General features: G+C 31.3%; 1 protein-coding gene across 2 annotated transcripts in view; it reads left to right on the forward strand.

Moving 5' to 3' along the window:
* The window catches only part of LOC139513127 (macrophage mannose receptor 1-like), an 81920-nt gene that overhangs the window by 31623 nt on the left and 28883 nt on the right, over positions 1-21414 (forward strand). For both annotated transcript variants that reach the window (XM_071301353.1, XM_071301354.1), the window contains exons 15-31: positions 109-244; positions 1942-1980; positions 2279-2449; positions 2794-2910; positions 4492-4608; positions 6575-6622; positions 8687-8866; positions 9136-9308; positions 11873-11992; positions 12395-12528; positions 14312-14457; positions 15105-15298; positions 15891-16018; positions 16754-16977; positions 18283-18327; positions 18777-18955; positions 20698-20765. In XM_071301353.1, the coding sequence (XP_071157454.1) occupies positions 109-244; positions 1942-1980; positions 2279-2449; positions 2794-2910; positions 4492-4608; positions 6575-6622; positions 8687-8866; positions 9136-9308; positions 11873-11992; positions 12395-12528; positions 14312-14457; positions 15105-15298; positions 15891-16018; positions 16754-16977; positions 18283-18327; positions 18777-18955; positions 20698-20765 (2219 nt within the window). The remainder of the gene's footprint in view (positions 1-108; positions 245-1941; positions 1981-2278; positions 2450-2793; positions 2911-4491; positions 4609-6574; positions 6623-8686; positions 8867-9135; positions 9309-11872; positions 11993-12394; positions 12529-14311; positions 14458-15104; positions 15299-15890; positions 16019-16753; positions 16978-18282; positions 18328-18776; positions 18956-20697; positions 20766-21414) is intronic.

A 21414-nucleotide genomic window follows, 5' to 3' on the forward strand; every position in this document is an offset into this window, starting at 1 on the left:
TTTTGAAAATGAAATGCAGCCTGGAAAGTGTTAATATTTATATGACCTTATAACATCAACATAATATTTGTACAACTTATGATCTTTCACATACATAATTCATTCCAGACAAGATTTAGAAAATGGTGTCCAAGAGAACCTAATGAAAGAGGAGGACAGGAAAATTGTATTGAATATAAAAATCGATGTTGGAATGACCAGGGATGTAGCACAGGAAGGAAATTTGTTTGTCAAAAACCACCAAGTATATCTTTGTTTTTCATCAGAAATTTGATCCTATTCCCATTTCTTAATACCTGCAGTGTGGTGGTGGAATTTATTTATGCACTTATTAAATGTTGTCTTGTTACCTGCTGAATAATTGTTTCATATAGATTCATTATATTTCACCAAGTTATATTTGTATATTGTGGTTAGTAATGTTTTCAAGTTTCTTTATTTTTTACTAAAATTTGATTTAAATGTTTCAATGTTAATGGCAATTTAAAATTTTCATTTTAAATACTTCAGAACTATATTTTATATAAAATAAATATGTAGTTTCTTTAAAATGAGAAACGGTAAATGGAATTGATTTTTTTACATTTCATGATAGTTAATTTGAACAATTTTCTTTTTGGATGGTACTAATTTTTTTTCTGCTACTTATTTAATCCTTTGCCATTCACCTGCTGTTGATTTTTTGTCCTTGATACGATTTTGAGGACATTTAAATACAGGTCATCTGTCTGTGTGTCTGCCTTTCAGGTCTTGTAAGCACTCTCACCTGTACTTTTTTTGCCAGATTTCTATGAAATTTATATCAAAGGTTTACATAAGCAAAATTATATTGGACATGTTCCAAAATCAGTGCTGATCCACTTTTTCAAAAGAGAAAATTTTTATTATTATAATTTTATAGTGAAAATTGTATTGTAAGTGTTTTTAAGCATACAGTTCTTGTAGGATTGTTATGAAAGTTAAATTGGAGGTTTATATCAGTAAAGTCTGGGACAAATTAAAAAAAAACCAACCACAATATCAATTATTTTTGCAGGAGTTATGTCCCTTAGTATTGTAAATTCTATAGATTAGAAAATTATAAGTGCTCTCAAGTGATAAATTTGGGCCAGATATTTGTGTCATTTATATCAAAGATTTTTAAATTATGTCTCTTGACATGTTTGAAAATCAGTGCAGATCAGCACATATTCTCAAAAGAGTAATGACCCCTTGAAATATTAATTTAATAATTTAATAGAAAATTGTATTGTTAGCACTTTCACACCTACATTTCTTGTAGGATTGTTATGAAATATATATTAAAGGGTTTTATCATCAATGTCTTGATCTATAATTTTTTCAGGAGTTATGTCTTTTATTTATGTTCATGTTAAAATTGTATTGTTAGCACTCCCACAGTACACCTACATTTCTTTTGAATTTTTATGAATTTTATGTCAGAAAGGTCATGGAAGAGTGTCATTCAACTAATTATAACATGAGCTATGTCATATGAAATAAAAATAAATGGAAAATAACATAGTCAGAATGTCCTGTCTACATTTCTTGCAAGATATTTATTAAAAGTTTAAAAGAAATTATTTTTTATTTAAATTATTCCTGTTGGACAGATGAAATATATGGACATTGGAAATCTATTTCTTATATTTGCATTTTCACTTTGAGTATATAAGCACTCAGCCAATAACAGGGAGGATGTGTATAAGAAACCAACAATAATATCATAAAAATACAAAATTTTCTAGTATGGATTTTATTGCTGTTCATTATTTGGCGAGTTACTGAATATGGGTACTAGCTTTTTGTTCTGTAGGAAATCTTTAAAAAAATTTCCTGCTTAAAAGTGGCTTAACATCAACAACTTAAAAAAAACTCCTCTTCAAATTAGATCATGATCTGAATTAATTATTTATCAACAATGATTTATTTATTTTTCAGAATCTATTCCATTAGGCCCACCAATAACAACTACTCCAAGTAAGTAACTATTAATTTGTCTTCAGGTTGAACTTTATTTATTTAAGACACCTCAATTCACATTCTTAGATTATAACATATTTTTGTAGTATACAATATAAATAAGAAGATGTGGTTCCAATGCCAAAGAGATAAGGTTGATATTGATACATGTTTTAAAGATGTGTGCATCACTATTAAATTTTTCATATTTTAATATATTGGACTTAATTCAAGGTCTATAAATGTCTTTATTGGTAATGGGTTCATTGTTTTCTTTAAAAAATTGATATTAACTTTTGAAATTTGAATTTTTCAGTGCCATTTAGTTTACATTGTGGAGTTGGATGGGAAGAGGATCCATCATCAAAGTATTGTTACCAGTTCCGTGATGACCAGATGTCATGGAATGATGCACGTCTGGCTTGTAAGAGAATGGGTGGGGACCTGGCCAGTATACATGATAGAGAGACACAAGTTTATATTAACAGTACGTTTACCATACATAATTCATTATCATTCAAGATTTTATTATATTTATGTAGATGTTTAATTATTTTGGTCACCCTGTCTAAAAGGCCATGTGAGCTTAAAACAAGTAAACTGGTTATTCAGTTTTGCTTTCGACTCTCACAGTCTCACTAAAATAGTCATAGTATAGGAGGACTACCTCTAGACTCTCAAAATATTTTTCCATTTTGATACATTCGATTCAATGAATTTTTCTGATATGGCAGATATTTATAAACCAAGCAAAGTTTAAAAACTCATCAAGTTGATTGGTTTGTATTTCAAATATTGAATCTATACATTCATATTATTTTATCATTACAGCAAGGTCTGCTACAATGAATTCAGTAGCTTTATGGCTTGGTGGAACTGATAGGTCAAAGGAAGGTGGATGGACATGGAGTGATAGAACACCATTTAATTACGTCAACTGGGCACCAAGTACTTAATTTATATGATATAAAGCTGTATTTATAGTCTATGTATACCAGATAAACATGTAACTGCAAGCTCTAGAGAGCTTTTAAAACCTAAAAACAAAAGCAAATCAAACAATATATATGTTCTAGACCATATGAGTATCTGAACCTTATGAGTACATACTTGTATGGTTATTAATGGGCTGGACCAAAGAGTATTTTTACCATATAGGTATTTTTCTCAAATATGCATTACAAACGTTTCAATAACACAATACACTTTATCTAAAAAAAAATTGATTGTTACATGACAATGTATTAATTTAAAGGACAATGTATTAATTTAAAGGCTACGTTAAAATTGAATATTGATGCCAAAGTTAATTTTCATCGTTTATTACATTCTTGCATGTAGGCTTATGGTGAAGGTGTTTGTGGAGCTCTATATTTCAAATATCGTAATGTGACTACAGTACACCATATGCACAAAACAACTTAAATAAAATATGTTCCTTGCCAATGACTTCTTGTGTAACAGTTTATTGAGATAATTTTGGAAGTGATCTTTTCAAGTCGACATATTGCTATTCACTCCTAATAACAAATCGGTAATGGACATCGGTATAAAATGTGTTTATTATAGTTTGACAAGGTAGTAAAATTAACTATGTGAAACTTCTTATTTTTATTTAGTTAATCTTTTTATTATAATATGATAATAAAATGACCTATATGATAGCGTTTTTTTAAGAAATGGTCATACCATATGAAGAGTTTAGAAGTATTCAAAGTAAACTGTAACAGAGTGTAATTACCCCGACCATACGCGTACAGTCAGACAATACGCGTATGGTGGGACCATATGAGTATATACCCATATGGATAAGACCATACGCGTATGGTCCAAATACTCATATGGTCCGGAACACATATCAGAACATGCACACATATAATTGAACATAAAAACAAGTTTTTTGTTGAGAAATTAATACCCATATTTCCCTATATAAGCAGTCAAATTTACTGTAAAATCAAATTTATTTTTTTATACATATTATAACCCAATATGACCTTTAAAAATGTCATTTCCCAACAAAAGAATTTAGATGCATACAATACAAAAACACATTTATCGAAAAAAGGTTGTTGAACAAAGTTCTGCCTGGTTTTCTCTGGCATTGCCTCTTCAATATTATACTGCAAACATAAAACACAAAATGTTTAATTAAGCAGCTTTTTAACACATATTGACTTGGGACAGGTACATGATTTAGTGTTATGGTTAAATTAAAATAGGTTTTTGGAAATAATGGATGTGGGTTAAATGTTTAATTCATGAGTCAATAATGTCATGAAATAATAAGTAATTCGTAATATACTAGAAGACCAGCATTAGAGAATCTTTGAAAGATTATGCTATAACTCCTTATAACTCAATACAGCCCCTGATATCAATGTAAGTCCTGTTCCTTCATATTCATATTTGGTAGCTACCATTTTATGACATTAGATTATGTCTGAAGTATGGGAAAAATGTTAAGTATGTGAAATAGGAATTTTGATTATACAATATTTTTGAAATAAACTGACCTAATTTTTTAAGGGCAACCAGACGATGCCAGACATAATGAGGACTGTATGGGGTACTATGTACAGCGAGGTCATACATGGAATGATTTCCCTTGTAACTACAGGAATGGGTTCATATGTAAAAAATATTGTAGGTATATTTAAATGTTTCCTTAATATGTTATAAATATCTCATCTATTATGTAATATAAATTCCATTTGCAGGTTAATGTAATGCTGTTTTTTATACCCCATTTTTATGCCCCATATATGGGCATTATGTTTTCTGGTCTGTGCATTTGTTTGTTCGTTTGTCCGTCTGTCTCGCTTTCTTGTTGCATGGATTGGTGTTATCAATATGAACTTATTGTTAATTTAGTTTTCATAACGAGTGCTGATCACATTGCTATTCACAGCTTTGGAATACGATATTGTGTTCATGAAACTCATCATTATCAATTATTAAAATATGATGGAAAATAAAAATCACCTGCTTCAGAAATTTAGTTTTGATTAGATTAATATAAAGTTATGAGGTACCGTATGCAAGTAATAAAGTAACATCTACACTGAATGTTTTCATATGATGTCATGTGATTAGTCAATCCCCCTGTCCATGAAGTCAAATAGGGATAAAAGCTTTAAATTCAATCAGTCTATTTGTACAGTTAGTTTTCCTGTAATGGTTTGATAAGTTGGTATAAAGCCATTTCATATCATAAGAAGGTATTGGTGGAGACCTCAAAATATCAAGTTTCTACATTTCTTTCTGTAAATTAAGTAAACACTATGTGCTTTTCTGGAATTATCTTCATCGAGACAAATCAAACCTACACATTTGAATACCAGGGATTCATAAGAGAGGCTATATGACCAGAGAGGGCATAAACGGAATAGCACAGTTATCTTTAGTCAACTTTTCTAGAGGGAGTTTGAACCTTTTAATTTCTAAATGATTTCTTAATTTATGAATAGGGATTTTTAATAGGTATAAGATAAAGATCATGTCAGTACAAAAGCACTGCCTATCGAGCTGATGGTACCTTCACTATCCGCTGTACCAACCCAGTGCTTGTAAAAATATAAAACGCTTGTGTGTTTTTTTTGTGTCCAAAGAGCTTTTCTGGATTTATCATCACGTGCATCAAGAATGCTCAAAGCTGAACATTTGAAAATCAGGGACGTGTCAACATGGTCAAACATAAGGAGCTTTATGACCATAAAGGACATTTACAGAATGGCAAAATTCTTCTCTAAAGGTCAACTTTGCCTGAGGGAGTTTAATTTCTTAATTTTCAATGTTATTTTTTTACTTTATCAGTTGAATTTTTTGTATCATAGTCTTTGTTGGTCTTAAGATGGTAGAAATACCATGGGGCATTATGTTTGTCTGTCTGTCCCCCTTCAGGTTCAAGTTTTTGGTCAAGTTAGTTTTTGATGAAGTTAAAGTCCAATCAACTTGAAACTTAGTACACATGTTTACTATGATATGATCTATCAAATTTTTATGCCAAATTAGAGTTTTTACCCTATTTTCACAGTCCACTGAACATAGAAAATGATAAATCATAATGAGGATGGGGCATACGTGTCCTTGGGACACATTCTTGTTTCTTATAATCTATAAATATCACAAGATGGCAGGTTCAAGTCACATTCTATATTAACAATTTTTGCAGAATTTGTTGCCCTTTGTTATAGAAAATTAAAAAAAAGAAGATATTTTAGTGTTTATGCTATTCCAAACTGATTCGCCTGTATGGAGGAGGGGGCATTATGTGTTTCCTTAGTCCGTCAGTATGTCACAAAATTAGTTTTCATTTTCTTAGTTTAGTTTGCCTTAACCAAATGTATTGAAACTTATACACACTGCTTTTTAAAACAAAACACAGATCAAGTTCAAATTTCGGTGCATCACTGTTAACGTTCTTGAGTTTTTTACCTTTATAAAGTTATTTGCAAGTACTCTCCATTTATTTTAAATTTTGTTAAAATAGTTTGAAACGATAATAAAATTATATTTTAATAACATGCATTTTTTGTATTATCAGAAATGTTTAACTTTTCCAATCGATGTATCTTATTACAAAGTTAAACAAACTAAATCTTTTTTACAGGGGGACCAAGAACTACAATTAAACCAAGACCAACTCCACGAGTTCCAGGTAAGAATAATCTGTTGTTAAGAAAACTTAATTTCAAAGATACAGCAGGAAGAAAATTTACATATTTGAATTTCATATTTCTCCTTATTTATACTTAATTCGTTAAATAAGTGAACAGAATGTAAATATTGGTCAGAAGATTTTGATAATTTCTAAAAAAGATAACATATATCAATATATCTTAATATAAAACACCATATTAAAAAGCAATACTTTTATAATCATAATCAAAAGAATAAAACAAAATACAACATTATATACAGTTATTACAATTTTAAAATACACTCTCTCTTAAAAAGTAATTCATGACAGATTTTGGCTGTGAAATGTAAATAAAAAAATGTCCTCATTACACAAATAATTGAAACTACTTTCTACATAACATACTCTGTAAAAAAAAAAAATCCCAAATCTACCCATTCTTTGCATTCTAAAGCCACAGTCCACTAGACCACGATCGCACCACGTTCACGGCGATCTAAAAAAAATTCAGATCGTGGTGAAGTCGCGGTATGAACACATGAAAATGTAAATTTTCGTTGATATCACTATGCTACTACGTCCTCATTACGCTTCTAGAACGATCCCACTACGATTATACCACCTTCTCACCGTGCTTATTATGCGACCTCACTACGCTTATCACGTTCTCACTACGACCATACCATGTGTTATCTGATTGCAACACGATCTTACCACGCTTTTACTGCGATTATAGGACGTTCTTACCACGATAATGCTACGGTCATACAGCGATCTTACTACATTCTCAGCAATAATGTCAACATCATGTTCCATATCAATACAGTTCTATTCTTCTATTTCTGATTAAAACATAGATTTTTTCGGAAACAATACACTGATGCAACCAAAATCTTCTAGAACATGTGGGCGTGGTGGTAAGGGTTGATGTAGAGGCAGAGGAAGCTCTGATAGTATTGAATCCTGATCAAGTAGAGATTCCGGACCAATCCAACCTAAATTACAACCTTTTGCTTGTCCATAAAGCTCAAATAACAATATTTTTAGCAGAGATGACACAGATGTGTCAATAGCTATAGGAAGATGTGGTATGAGAGTCAATGAGACAACTCTCCATCTAAGTAACAATTTATAAAAGTAAACCATTATAGGCGAAGGTACGGCATTCAACACGGAGCCTTGGCTCACATCGAACAGCAAGCTATAAAGGGCCCCAAAAATTGATAGTGTAAAACCATTCATACGGGAAAACCAACGGTCTAATCAATATAAAAACAAGAAGCATGGTTGAGTGGTTAGAGAAAATGGACAAGAAGTCCTAATTACATACAGACAAACAAAATCTGGAGATATATAATATATTTATGTGAAAATGACAATGAGAATGATGGACGTAGTGTGAACGTAGTCAGGTTGTAAGAAGAGCGTGATGAGGACGATAAGGGTGTGCTAGAATCGTACTATGGTCTTGAACAGCGTGGTGTAAACATGGTATAGTCGTAGTTGAAGCGTAGTTGGGTCGCGGTTAAAATGTGATGGATGTAGTGATGTGGTAATAACGTCGCTGTGATATTGTAGCACTGTCTCTTTGAATAGAATCACGCTTTCGCTACGTTCTCGCTACGATGGTACAGAGACCTTTGCGATCTTACCACGACTTTAGTGCGCTCTTACTACGCTTCTACTACAACCTGATTTTGCCCAGACCGCACAATGATTGTTTTGAACATGTTCAAAGTTGGCCACGCTCATCACGATCTTGAAGACCTCACCACGACCGTGATACGACCTTACTGCAATCTACTTGGTTGTACTACGATCATCAAAATTTGCATTTTTTCACAGATCATAGTGCGATCGTGGCCTAGTGGGACTGCGGTATTACAACACATATTTTTCATATTCTATTTACATCTGAATTTTTTTTTCTACTATTAAAACAAAACCTTTGATTTACATCTTAATCTTCATATCTGCCAGTTTCAATTCTAATTGGAGAAGCACCTGCTCTAAATTTATCATATGCACTTGTGTATTTACCTGACATAGTAAAACTTAACTATACTAAGTACTATCTTACAGCTGGACAGTTTTTGGGATGTCAATTTGGATGGAAAAAACATGCAAACTCATGTTGGGCTTTTATTAGAAAAAATATGACTGCAACTGCTGCCAGGACAGAATGTCAAAAGAGAGGTGGTTACCTAGCAACAGTCAACAGTCGGGATGAGCAGAATTTCATACAAGCCAATTTACCTAGACGTATGTTTAGATGTTTCTAAGTATTACTTTATATAATTTCTTATCTTGATGAGGCCCATTCCCTGAAGGGGGAAACTTTAACATATGATGCAGAACTGCAATATGCATAAGTATCCTCAACTTAAGGTATTGCCTTTTCAAAATATTTAGAGTATGAACAAATAATTAATTAGCTATGATCTTGTATTAACTAGTAGCTATGATCTTTTATTTATTTGAAACGTTGATCTTCTATTTATTTGAAGCTATGATATTCTATTTATTTGTAGCAATGAAAGGACTGTTCTTGGGTGGAAGTTACTGGATAGGACTTAGTGACAGAGTTGTTGAGAATTATTTTGTCTGGGATGATGGAACACCAGTGTTGTATACAAACTGGAATAGTAAAGAGCCCAACAACTGGAGGAACCTGAATGAAGATTGTGTCAGTGTTTGGCTCCAGGTAAGCTGGGTTTTAAGTTATATTTTTACATTGATCCAAGTCTGTGCCAATGTTTGCATGGCTCACTTCTATCCTTTTTCTAATATATATATATTTATTTTCATACACTTCATAAATCATTTAGACATTAGGATATTTAGTTGAATTTGAATGTTATATATACTGTGGATTCATTTATATGCACTACCGTATACGGCCGTGTATTGTCCGCATTTGTGTATAGTCCGCGCCCCCTCTTCATCCCCAAATATCAAGGAAAAAGTCTAGTTCGCTTGTATAGTCCGCGGCAACTTTTGACAAGATCGGGTCCGCGAACAATGACGGAAAATGCCTAAATTGCGTATTTTTTTATATTTTTTTTGCCGAGATCGGCAATATAGTAAGTATTGTTGTTGAAAAGATTGATAGTCACTTAAAACTTATGATAAGTTTTTGAATGGGATCTTTAAAGATATGTTTTTAATCTGTGTTAAAGACTGGCAACACAGTAATTATTGTTGTTAAAAGATCGATGATTAATATAAAGTTATGATCAGTTTGTAAAAGAGGACTTAAAAAGATATGTATTTAATCTATTTTAAAAGTTTTCAAAAGATTCTGTTTAATTGCTCAATTAAATCGTCTTTCAGACTATCATTCTTTACTAATTAATTCAAAGTCCCAAACAATGAAAGTAAGAACTGTATTCATGTAATAAATGTTAATTAATTCAATCATGTACATTTAACTATCAGCGTTATCACTTTTGATAACATTGAAAGTGGTAGCTTGCCCAAGCCAATAAACTGTTTAAAATTCTAAAAAATAAATATTTGGTATGCTATTAAACAAAAGAAAATTTAAGATCAAACATTTAAGATCGAAAGTTTGATGTTTGATGTTTAAAAATTGATTAGAACTCATTAAAATGTTATAACTCTTTAATCTTATCATTTCTTTTATTGATTTGAAGAACTGCCTTAGGTTATTGAATTACATTCATCACTTGTCAAAAGTTGACATGGTTAAGTAATTGCTTTACACACAAACCCGAAAACTCATTCATGTAAGACGATACAGATAGATAAGATAAGATAAATTTATTTTATTAAAGTGTCACGTATTGATCTTACACAATAGTAAAATATTTACACAAGTACAATCACATAAAAAAAAAGATCAACACCCAGCCTAAAAAGACTTATGAGACACTGTTATATACATATAAAACAGCTCAATCACACAATGTAAAAAAAAACAAACAATGTGACCTTTCACCTGGAAATATATTTCGTATACAAAATTCCACTTCTTTCAGGTTTACACTTTCAGTATTAATGGTTACGATTTACAATTAAAAAATGTTAGGTCTTGATTTATTTACGTCGATAAGTTAACAGTTAAACACAAAAAGTCGGAATACGAAAATTTCTGATACTTCAATCACACATTTTCAAAATGGCGCATCGTGGTTTACTTGTACTGTACACACGCGAATAACATTAAAAAAATCTATCTTGGGAAGATTTCACTAGGTTTCAACTTGACTATTATGGTTTTACCATTGAAGGGTTCATCTTTCATTGATATTCAGGATTCAGGTACACTGTTTAAATGCAATGACACAAATTTGACCAAATCCGAAACAAAGCGGACATTCTATCAAAGGCTGATTTTTATGCAAATTACTAAGTCAACACTGTTAGATTGTTTATTTTATTAAAAAAAATAACAAAGAGTAGTCAAGAATACAGTTAGATTGTTTATTTTATTTCTAAATAATACAAAGAGTTGTTAAGAATACATTATAACATTGACAACACATGATGTTTCTGTTTACTTGGCCAAACCTCGTTCAACATCGTATCCCTACATGGAAAAAAATGTCACGAAATCCTATAGTACTGCATAGTCCGCACCCCTTCCATCAATTTCATTCCCAAGGTAAAAAACCGCGAACTATACACCCCTTTCTACGGTAGTACTAATTTTCATGGACTGAATGAGACTTACATTTTCAAGGATATTTGATTTTATGGTTTAGCCAAAGTTTGCATAAAGTGTACTGTATAAGTCAAAGTCTGCAAAGTGTATAGACAAATTGTAATATGTTGAACATTTAGATTTGTAGTTCATCTGTACCAATGAAATCCTTCAAAATTTGATATCCCACAAATAATAATGAATACACAGTAAAGTAATTTAAGAACTATAATTCAGTTGGGGAGAAAGGTTGAAGTGATGGATAAGTTGAAAGTCTAAAATGAATTCTCTGGTACAAGTAAAAGATCTGGACAATTCCCTTATCAATGATGACCTATGAATCCTATTTGAATTGGATATGCTTCCGTTTTTGAGCATCAGGTAATTTTTGTTAAATTGCCACACCCCTGCTTTAATTTCATTTAGATGTTGTCTGTTTGCCATACACCTGTCTTGTTTGAATAAAATGTCTGATTTCCATGTACATATTTAATTTTTTTAATTGTTTATTTATTGTATTTTTTCTTCCAATTAGATGACACTTTTACTTTGTAAACTGTTATATTTCATTAACTGTCATAATTCTTTATTTATTATTTTAGGGAAGAGGTTGGAATGATATGCCATGTAACACTTTATCTCAGGGTTATGTGTGTAGAAAAGGTGTACAGGTAGTAGCTACTACTGGGCAGAATCCCTTATTCCAGGGATGTACACACCCTGTGAGTATTACATTATTTTAATAGAATGAGCCGCATCCATGAAATTATGAAAAATAATTCAGTAAAATGTTTATAAAGATGATAAATATTAAAAAGCCTTACACATTTCTCTCATCTCATAGACAAAGTGTATGGGTTGGAACTTTGGCTTTACAAATAAATAAATTCAGTGGTGGTTGTAGAAAGTTATATATATATATATGTATACATAAATATATAAACAAATGTATATTTATACTTCTTTAGTCTTCACACTGCATTATCCATATTAACTTCTTCTAGAGGAAATCAATATATAACATCTAAATTTTTACGGTAATATTGCTGAAGAAATAAAAAACACCTGTTGAGTTATGTGCTCATTGATACTTAAAGTAAATGTCAAATTCTTCTGTTTAACAGTGGAGAGGATATGGTTTTGGAGCATCATGCTATGCTTTGTTGGATCAAAATAATGCCCAACGTCTCACATGGCAGGCGGCTCAAGCCTCATGTCAATCAAAGTACAAAGGTCAGCTGGCAACAGTAAATGACAGGTAATCACACACAAATATATTGTAAATAATGCCTAACGTCTTACATGGCAGGTGGCCCAAGCCTCATGTCAATCAAAGTACAAAGGTCAGCTGGCAACAGTAAATGACAGGTAATCACACACATATATATTGTAAATAATGCCCAACGTCTTACATGGCAGGTGGCCCAAGCCTCATGTCAGTCAAAGTACAAAGGTCAGCTGGCAACAGTAAATTAAGAAATAATTCATGGAAGCCATAGATTGTTGGAAATTTACACATGGCCTGGGCCGTGATATTCGTTAATTTTATCCCTCGCTAACACTCAGGATAAAATTCGAATATCACGGCCCAGGCCATGTTTAAATTTCCAACAATCTATGGCTTCCATGAATTATTTCAATTCTAATAGGACAAATACGGTCATTAAAAAACTGAAGCGAGGGTAGGTATGCTGCGTGTGTGGCTGTTCTTTTTTACTCCCTGTTAGATAAATCACAAATATCTTTATAAATATGTAGCTTGCGTAACTTATTTCGTGAATAAACGCTAGAAATTTTTAATTCTTTAAATTCTCAAAACCAACATTTGCCATTTTTAATTTACACGTTTTTCTCATAAGCTTCCGTCAAATCCAAAGTTGACATTTTGTAACTAAGGAGCCGCTATGTTGACTTGCTGAAATGACTAAATATGCGAATAATGCAATAGAAAAGAAAATAAAACAAAACCTACCTCAAAAATCAGTTTTAATACAATATCATACCAATTCCGATGGTTCATGTAACAGAAAACTTTCAACTTTAGCGGTTTCATTTGTATGACGTCATGTTTTAAAATGACTTAAATGCGCCAAAAAGATTAATAGACTTTCGCAGAATTTTATTTAATTTTCATTTTGTTGACTTCTCCAAGCTTTTGTGCATTACTTCTTTTTATTATGCATACGAATAAGAATAAAAGTTATTTTGTCTTTTTTTAATTGCACTTTTTAAAACAATAAAATCAGCAAAGGGTCTGCAAACAGGTTCCAATATATGTAGATTTACGTGGGAAGTATATTGTAACAGCCATTATTATGTATATCTCTGAGTCTGCGCTAAGTATATTTTATCGAGAATTTTATCACAGTGTTGTTTACAAAGCTAAAGAAGCAGCACGTCATATTAGAATGACAGGTAACCACACACATATATATTGTAAATAATGCCCAACGTCTTACATGGCAGGCGGCCCAAGCCTCATGTCAATCAAAGTACAAAGGTCAGCTGTCAACAGTGAATGACAGGTAACCACACACATATATATTGTAAATAATGCCCAACGTCTTACATGGCAGGCGGCCCAAGCCTCATGTCAATCAAAGTACAAAGGTCAGCTGGCAACAGTAAATGACAGGTAATCACACACATATATATTGTAAATAATGGGTCTTACATGGCAGGCAGCCCAAGCCTCATGTCAATCACAGTACTAAGGTCAGCTGGCAACAGTAAATGACAGGTAATCACACACATATATTTTGTTGTCAGAGTAATGGAAATGAGGATAGTGAGTATTATTACCCTTTGTTTGATTCAAAGGCAAATGAAACATATTGCCATCATTTTATCAAAGATTGGCAATTTTATTTTTGGCATTTCTTTGTGATATGATCTTCATGCATGAAATCAAAGGATATATTTATTCAATTATATATGTAATCACCACTAATCTAATTATTTTTCTTATACAGACGCCTTATATCTTCTGGTTATTCAAATCTTGAAATAGTTCTTGGTTAAATTAGTATTCAATTTTCTAGGTATGTTCAATCTTTCCTAGCCAGTTACATAGACACCAGAACAGATGTCTTTTGGATTGGACTAACAGATAAATCCACTCCAGGGACTTATAGTTGGGTACAAGGGCAAACAGACTACTTTACATTCTGGGACAACACACATACAGGTAATATCTCAGACAGATTTTGATAAGTTTTTATGCCCCACCTATGATAGTAGAGGGGCATTCTGTTTTCTAGTCTGTGAATCTGTTAGTTCGTCTGTTTATTGGTTGTCTATCTGTCTGTCTGTCCTGCTTCAGGTTAAAGTTTTTGGTCGAGGTAATTTTTGATGAAGTGGAAGTCCAAACAACTTAAAACTTATATAGTACACATGTTCCCTATGGTATGATCTGTCTAATTTAAATGCCAAATTAGATTTTTGACACCAATTTCTGATATGTTTCCAGGCAATGTGAAATAAATGTATTCAATATTTTTAGAAATGCTTTTGCAAATATTAACTTGAATTATGAACACTGTAGATTTTCAAAATGAATGTAGATTACAAGACAAGTGTTCAAATTTTTTAAAAAATCTTAAAAAAAAAAGGGAGAAAATAATATTTTTAAAAACTATTTCATAATAGATACATTGCACTTCCATCTCTAAGCATAACCATGATTTCTAGATATACCCCTCATTCATATTCAAATCGGCAACTATCTTAATATTTAAAGCAACATTTGATTAATGTAATTGTCTTTATTATATTTAAAGTTTAAAGCAGTAATTCATATGTATTGAAATGTAAGAAATAATCATTTTACTTCAGGAAATGAAAAGAATACTTGTGTTGCCATGAGAACAACTCATCCAATTGGATTATGGGGAAATAAGCAGTGTACTGAACTCCACAACTACATTTGTGAAACACCGCGGACAGGCTTTACTGCACCTCCATCAACAATTGCACCCAATGTTCCCTGTCCTATGGGTTGGAACCAGTATTCATCCTACTGTTATAAGGTATGCTGTTTATTATTGTAATACATTCTTTATTGAAGAAAGGAAATGTGTGCATGTCTAACATTGTTGTCAGAAAGTCTTTATAAATGAAAAAAGTTAGGGCTACAAAAAGAGGAAGTGGGGGATATATGTCTCTTGCCACATAATGGGATGTTTTATGTAATCCTCATTTATTTTTCTTGAGCAGGCTAACTAGTTTGCAATATACTTCTGATATAGTATCCATGCTCATGTTTATTTGTGTTAAAGTTTTATAAGGCCCTTTTAAACTATTTAAGGAATGACTGTAATATTTTTTCTGTCTAGGAAGAAATAATATAAAAAATTTAGGTCACACTGAATAACGCGCGTAGCGGGTTATTTAACAGTGTGCACCACATTTTTTATGTTATTTCCAATAGACAGAAAAAATATTACAGTAATTTCTTATAATTTGATTCTAAATTCCATTTTAAACCGTAGAAAACCATGAAAAAAGTTGATGACGTCACTGTCACATGACTAAATTATGTCTATGGGCTGATAACAAAATAACGTCAGCCAATCAGAAGACGTGTTACATCCATAATTAAATTATTGTTTTATATTTCAGAAATACTCATCGTCAGCACAGAAACAAACCTGGGAAGCATCAAGAGATTTGTGTAGAGGTCTTGGTGGTGACTTACTTAGTATTCATGATCAGAATGAATTAAACTATATAAAAACTAATTTACTGGTGTAAGTGGATACATTAGTGTGTTGTTGTTGTTGTTGTATTGTCTTTTATTCTATCACTTATTTCATTTATTTGATGTGGTTTGTGTTTCTCAATGTTCTAATTTTATGGATAATTGCTTGTCATTTCATTTTTTTGTTCATATTGTTTTGTGTCCTTAGACATGTGTTATTGATTGTCCCTTGGAATAGACATACGGTGACCTAAAACTGTTTTTTTCTGTGTCATTTGGTCTCTTGGGGAGAGTTGTCTCATTGTCAATCATACCACATCTTCTATTTTATATGTATTTTTTTCTTTTACATTTTGAAATTGTTTTTAATAAAGAAGTTAATTTTCCAGTAAACACACCTGACACTAATAATACATCCACCAAATAATTATATCTTTTTTATGCCCCATTTATGGGCATACTGTTTTCTGGTCTGTGCCTCCATCCATCTGTTGTGCCGTCTGTCCGTCCTTTCGTCCAGTTTCAGGTTAAAGTTTTTAGTCGAGGTAGTTTTTGATGAAGTTGAAGTCTGATCAATTTGAAACTTAGTAAACATGTTCCAGTATGATATGATCTTTCTAATTTTAATACCAAATTAGAGATTTTATCCCATTTTCACAGTCCACTGAACATAGATAATGATAATGCAGATTGGGCATCCGTGTACTTGGGACACATTCTTGTTTCATCATAATTTTAAGATGTTGTCAAATCATTCTGAAATAAAATCTGTTTTTTATTAAAGAGATTCCACAACTTTCTGGATTGGACTTAATGATCGTGTAAATGAGACAGGATATGTTTGGAGTGATGGATCGGGTTTTGATTTTACGGCCTGGGCTCCCAATGAACCTAATAATTTTAACAATGAAGACTGTGGACAGATTGTAGGCTATACCACACAGAAAGGACTTTGGAATGACAATAACTGTTATCTCTCTCTCAACTATATCTGTAAGATACAGAGAGGTAAGCTTGTGCCTTTATCAGCTTTATATGAAAAATATAGTTATTGTATATGATATCAAACTACCAAACCGACATATAGCAAAATGGTGAATTCCTATGACATACAAACAGTTTCTGTGTCTCTAGATTCTATTATTTGACTCATGAATAAAAACAACACTATTTTAGAATTGGCGAATTTTGTCATGGCTTTAATTTTTCAACAAAATCATAACAACAATTAGATTTTCAAAAGGCCAAAGAATAAATCATTCAATGACAATATAATTAATGTTTTTCATTGATTCAGTAAAGGGCAACCAGTACTGAAGAGGTGACAACTGGGCTTCCAGCACCACAATACGTTAATTCCGCCATACACATTGCTTGTAATGTTCAGCTTTGTTAGATCACATCATCATCCATCAAATGTCAACATGTTTAAAAGCCATGACGATTGGTAAAGACTGCATACAAAATCTGTAATTATAAATCATAACGGCAGCAAACAAATATTTAATTGGGGTAGGGTGTGGTGGGTTTTTGTCCTTGCACCCGTCTACAGTTTGTTAAAGAATGAAATAACATTACCGAAACAACTGGTTTTATATTGAAATTCCCGCCTATAAATGCACGAGATAATTGCGTATCGCTTATGAACAGAAAAATTTGTATTATACAACCGGTTTTAGTGTCGCTTGCAACAATAAAAACATAAAAAGGGAGACAAATCCAATTCTTATCAATTCAATAAATAAATTTAATTCATATTGATTAAATTTCAATAAAAATATCACAAATATTTCAGTCTTAGAAACTGACTTTATCAAGCAAGCCTGCTTAGTTAAGCTATTATTCAAGCTGATAAAGATGGAATAAAAAAATGAAAGGTCATTATTCTTTTTTTGATCAATTTGTCTCAACAAGGTATTTCTTTACAAAGAATATGAAATTACATGAAGTTGTTATAAAAAGTAAATCTTGTGCAAGTTGAAGTTCTGTCAGTTGTCTTGTTGTATGAATGATTTACCTATATTTCATTGACAAATTGATGTGGATAGATATTGAAACACTATATTGCTGCATTGAATGTGGCATTATTACTTTTACATATTTAGAGAATCACTTGAATCCAAAAGAAATCAGGCTGTGGGATCAATGGGAAATTGTACAAATAGCAAGGCACAGAGAGATATAATGATGCCTTTTACATTTTATTTCATTAAGGAAAAAAGTCGCCAAATATTAATAGAGTAGATATAAAAAATCGATGGACATTTTAAGTGCACAGTGGCATTACATCATTTCAATTTAATGATTTTTCAGGAACAGTACTTCAGACTACTGCTGCACCAGTGACTGGTGTTACATGTAAGTTGTTGATTATAGATTAACAATAACGTCACTACACTTAAATAAAAAATCATTTATTCAATGGTAATGGTAACACATTGATGACAAAGCATCTTATTATGAATAAAAATTAGAAAATTTGGTATGGTTGCTGATGAACCAATGATTGATTTTTGAACATAGTCCAGAACATGGACTTCATTGATGTTTATCATTTATACCATATGTAAACCATGTTTGTTTGTAAAAAAAAATAAACAGAAAGCAGAAAAAACGAAAAAATTATGTAAGAATCATAAAAGTTATAAATCTTGGTCATTATTGTCAACTCATCTTATAGTTGCTGCTAAATCTTAATTTATCTCAAAATTGAATTTTCAATTTAGGTTTGTTTTTTGTTTGTTTGTTCAAATTGTGTAATTAATATTATAATTGAAAACTAATAGTCTAAACTATTTCAATTGTAGCTGCTCAGTGTGGTGCAGGCTCCTGGGAGTTGTTCAATGGAGCATGTTATATGACCAATCCCACAAATGGTGCTAATTCATCGCTATCATGGTACCAAGCCCAACAGTATTGTTTAGCTAATAAAGCTAATTTGGCCAGTATTCATGCTCAGGATGAAAACAATCTGTTGTTAGGCATGGTAAGTTAAATTTAAAGACTTATTTATATCTTAAAGTAGTCATGCTACACTTTTACTGTGTCAGAAGAACGGAGTATGGAATTACAAGAATGTTTTAAAGTTGTTAATCAGAGCTTTTTCCGATTTAACAGATTTTGATAAAAATGTGTATTAAAATTTAAAAAACCTAATTAAAAAGTGTTAAAATTTGAATGATAATCTTTGTTTTTTATAAAATCAATTATTTAGTTTATTGATTATTTGATTATCTTTAGAAAATTACAATTTTACATAATTATGGTAGCACAAAAACATTTTGTCCTTTAGCTTAAGGTAACATTTTTGTCCTTCAGCTTTAGGCGAAATCCAAAGTAACCATAATATACAATGTATAGGTTGGAAAACAATATAAATATACATTGTACAATTGTTAGCCTATCAAAGTTCACAATTTAGTTATTATATCACTTTAACTTAGTATTGTGTGGAGTTAAACATAAAAATGTAAATTATTCATATCAAAGGTTTGATCCTATTTCAAACAAAATGCTGATTTAAAAACTGCAAAATTAGTGAATTCTGGTCATACCATGGCCAGTAACATCCACATAAAGTCAGGAGTACTGACTGATCTAAGAAAGGCTGCTATATATATTATTTCAATACAACATATCATACAACCATGCGATTGTAAAATGCTGCAGACATGCATGTCTTGAAAACATCAACTTCAATACAGATAATCCAGTTAATCATTCAAAAAATAATTAGAGTATGTTAAATGTTCCATTTGAAAACACTAGTTTATCGCCTTAAAAAATTACAGAAGATTTTCAAATGGCTGATGCATATTTTCCTCCTTTTATTTTCATTGCAAGCTTGTCGAGAATGATGTAGAAATCAGTATAAACATCTAGTTTATGTACTTAGTTCTTTCAATAGACCACTTTCAAGTTTGTCCGTCACCGGAAAAAAATTGTCAATTATGTGCCACTTTATGACGTCATTTACCAGATAGAGGGGATCGCCTGTATCCCTGCACTATAAACATTCATCAAGCGTGTTAGTGATTGTTATTGTGCAGGATAAACTAGAAATAATATTTGTTCAGTAGGTACTTAATCACAATTTCCTAATAACAGCAGTGCTAAAAGACAATTATTTGAAATCAATTTGCAATATAGATTTATAGTTTTCCAAGCACTCGATCAACATTTGAACGGAGGTGACAATGTCCCGAAACGCACGAATGATGTTCATTTAAACCAAATTTTTTGAAGAAAATGCATCGAACTCAAAAGTTGTCTATTGAAAAGTCCAAACAAGTCCCAAACTTTAGTCCAAGATAAATGTTCTTAACATAGATACTATTTTATGAAAGTAATTGAATTTCACAGAGAAAATCACTGATCAACATCAAGTTTAACTTCATTAAAAAAGGTAAAAATTGGAGAAGACATTACTAAGTTGTAAAACTTGTGTCTAATCCGTTTGTCATTTTGAATAATAAAATATGTTTAAACTAATTAAAAATTACTTTTTGGAATATTAAGAAGCTGTGTAATTTTATATGCACAATATTTTTTCACACATCAAATTAAGCAACACTATTTTTCTATTCTAGTATTTCTTGTTAAAATAAATGGTAAATATTTTTAGGTGTAGTATTTTGAAAGAGGTTGCAAAGCTGAGAGGACTGGTTTAAGTTTTAGGTACTTAATGCAGACATGCATTTCATTAATAGAATTCTTTTCTTTTTTTAGACTTCTAAGTTGAATCAAAATGAATTTTGGATAGGTCTTAATGAACTTGAGAAGCCTGGAAAATATAAGTAAGTAAATTTCATCTAGATTGTTAAATGAAATTATTTTATCATAATATGTATAAATAGCAAAACTTATAAAACCTTATTAATCCAGATAAGACTTGCTTATGTATCTAGAATAGAGATTGGATACATGGAATGTATTCAAGAGACAATAACTGGACTTATGATCTTAAAACAGATTGAATATTGAATCTCAATATTTCTCAAACGATCACAATTTGCAGTTCGTTTGTCGTAGATTTGTCATTTGAACGCATTTTCGTCATGATTGATATTATATCATCTTTCTAATTTTAATGCCAAATTAGAGATTTTATTTCATTTTCACAGTCCACTGAACATAGAAAATGATAGTGCAGATGGGGCATCCGTGTACTTGGGACACATTCTTGTTCTAATCAGTGCTTAATTGAGAAAAATAAAATGATGACCTTGGTTTGATCCAGGAGAACAACTTCTTTTGTTATTAAAAATAAGGTGGTCAAGCTTTATAAAGACTACAGAAATAGATTTCCCCCTAGAAAACCAGCCAAATATGTTATCTATAACATGTTTATATCATGTGAAAAAAAGAAGAAAAAAAGAAACCAATCCATTGTTGTAAACAACCTTAGATAAAATCATATTTTTTTGTGTGTAAATTTGACTATTT

Source organism: Mytilus edulis, chromosome 2 (assembly GCF_963676685.1).
Source record: "Mytilus edulis chromosome 2, xbMytEdul2.2, whole genome shotgun sequence".
NCBI classification, from domain to species: Eukaryota; Metazoa; Mollusca; class Bivalvia; order Mytilida; family Mytilidae; genus Mytilus; species Mytilus edulis.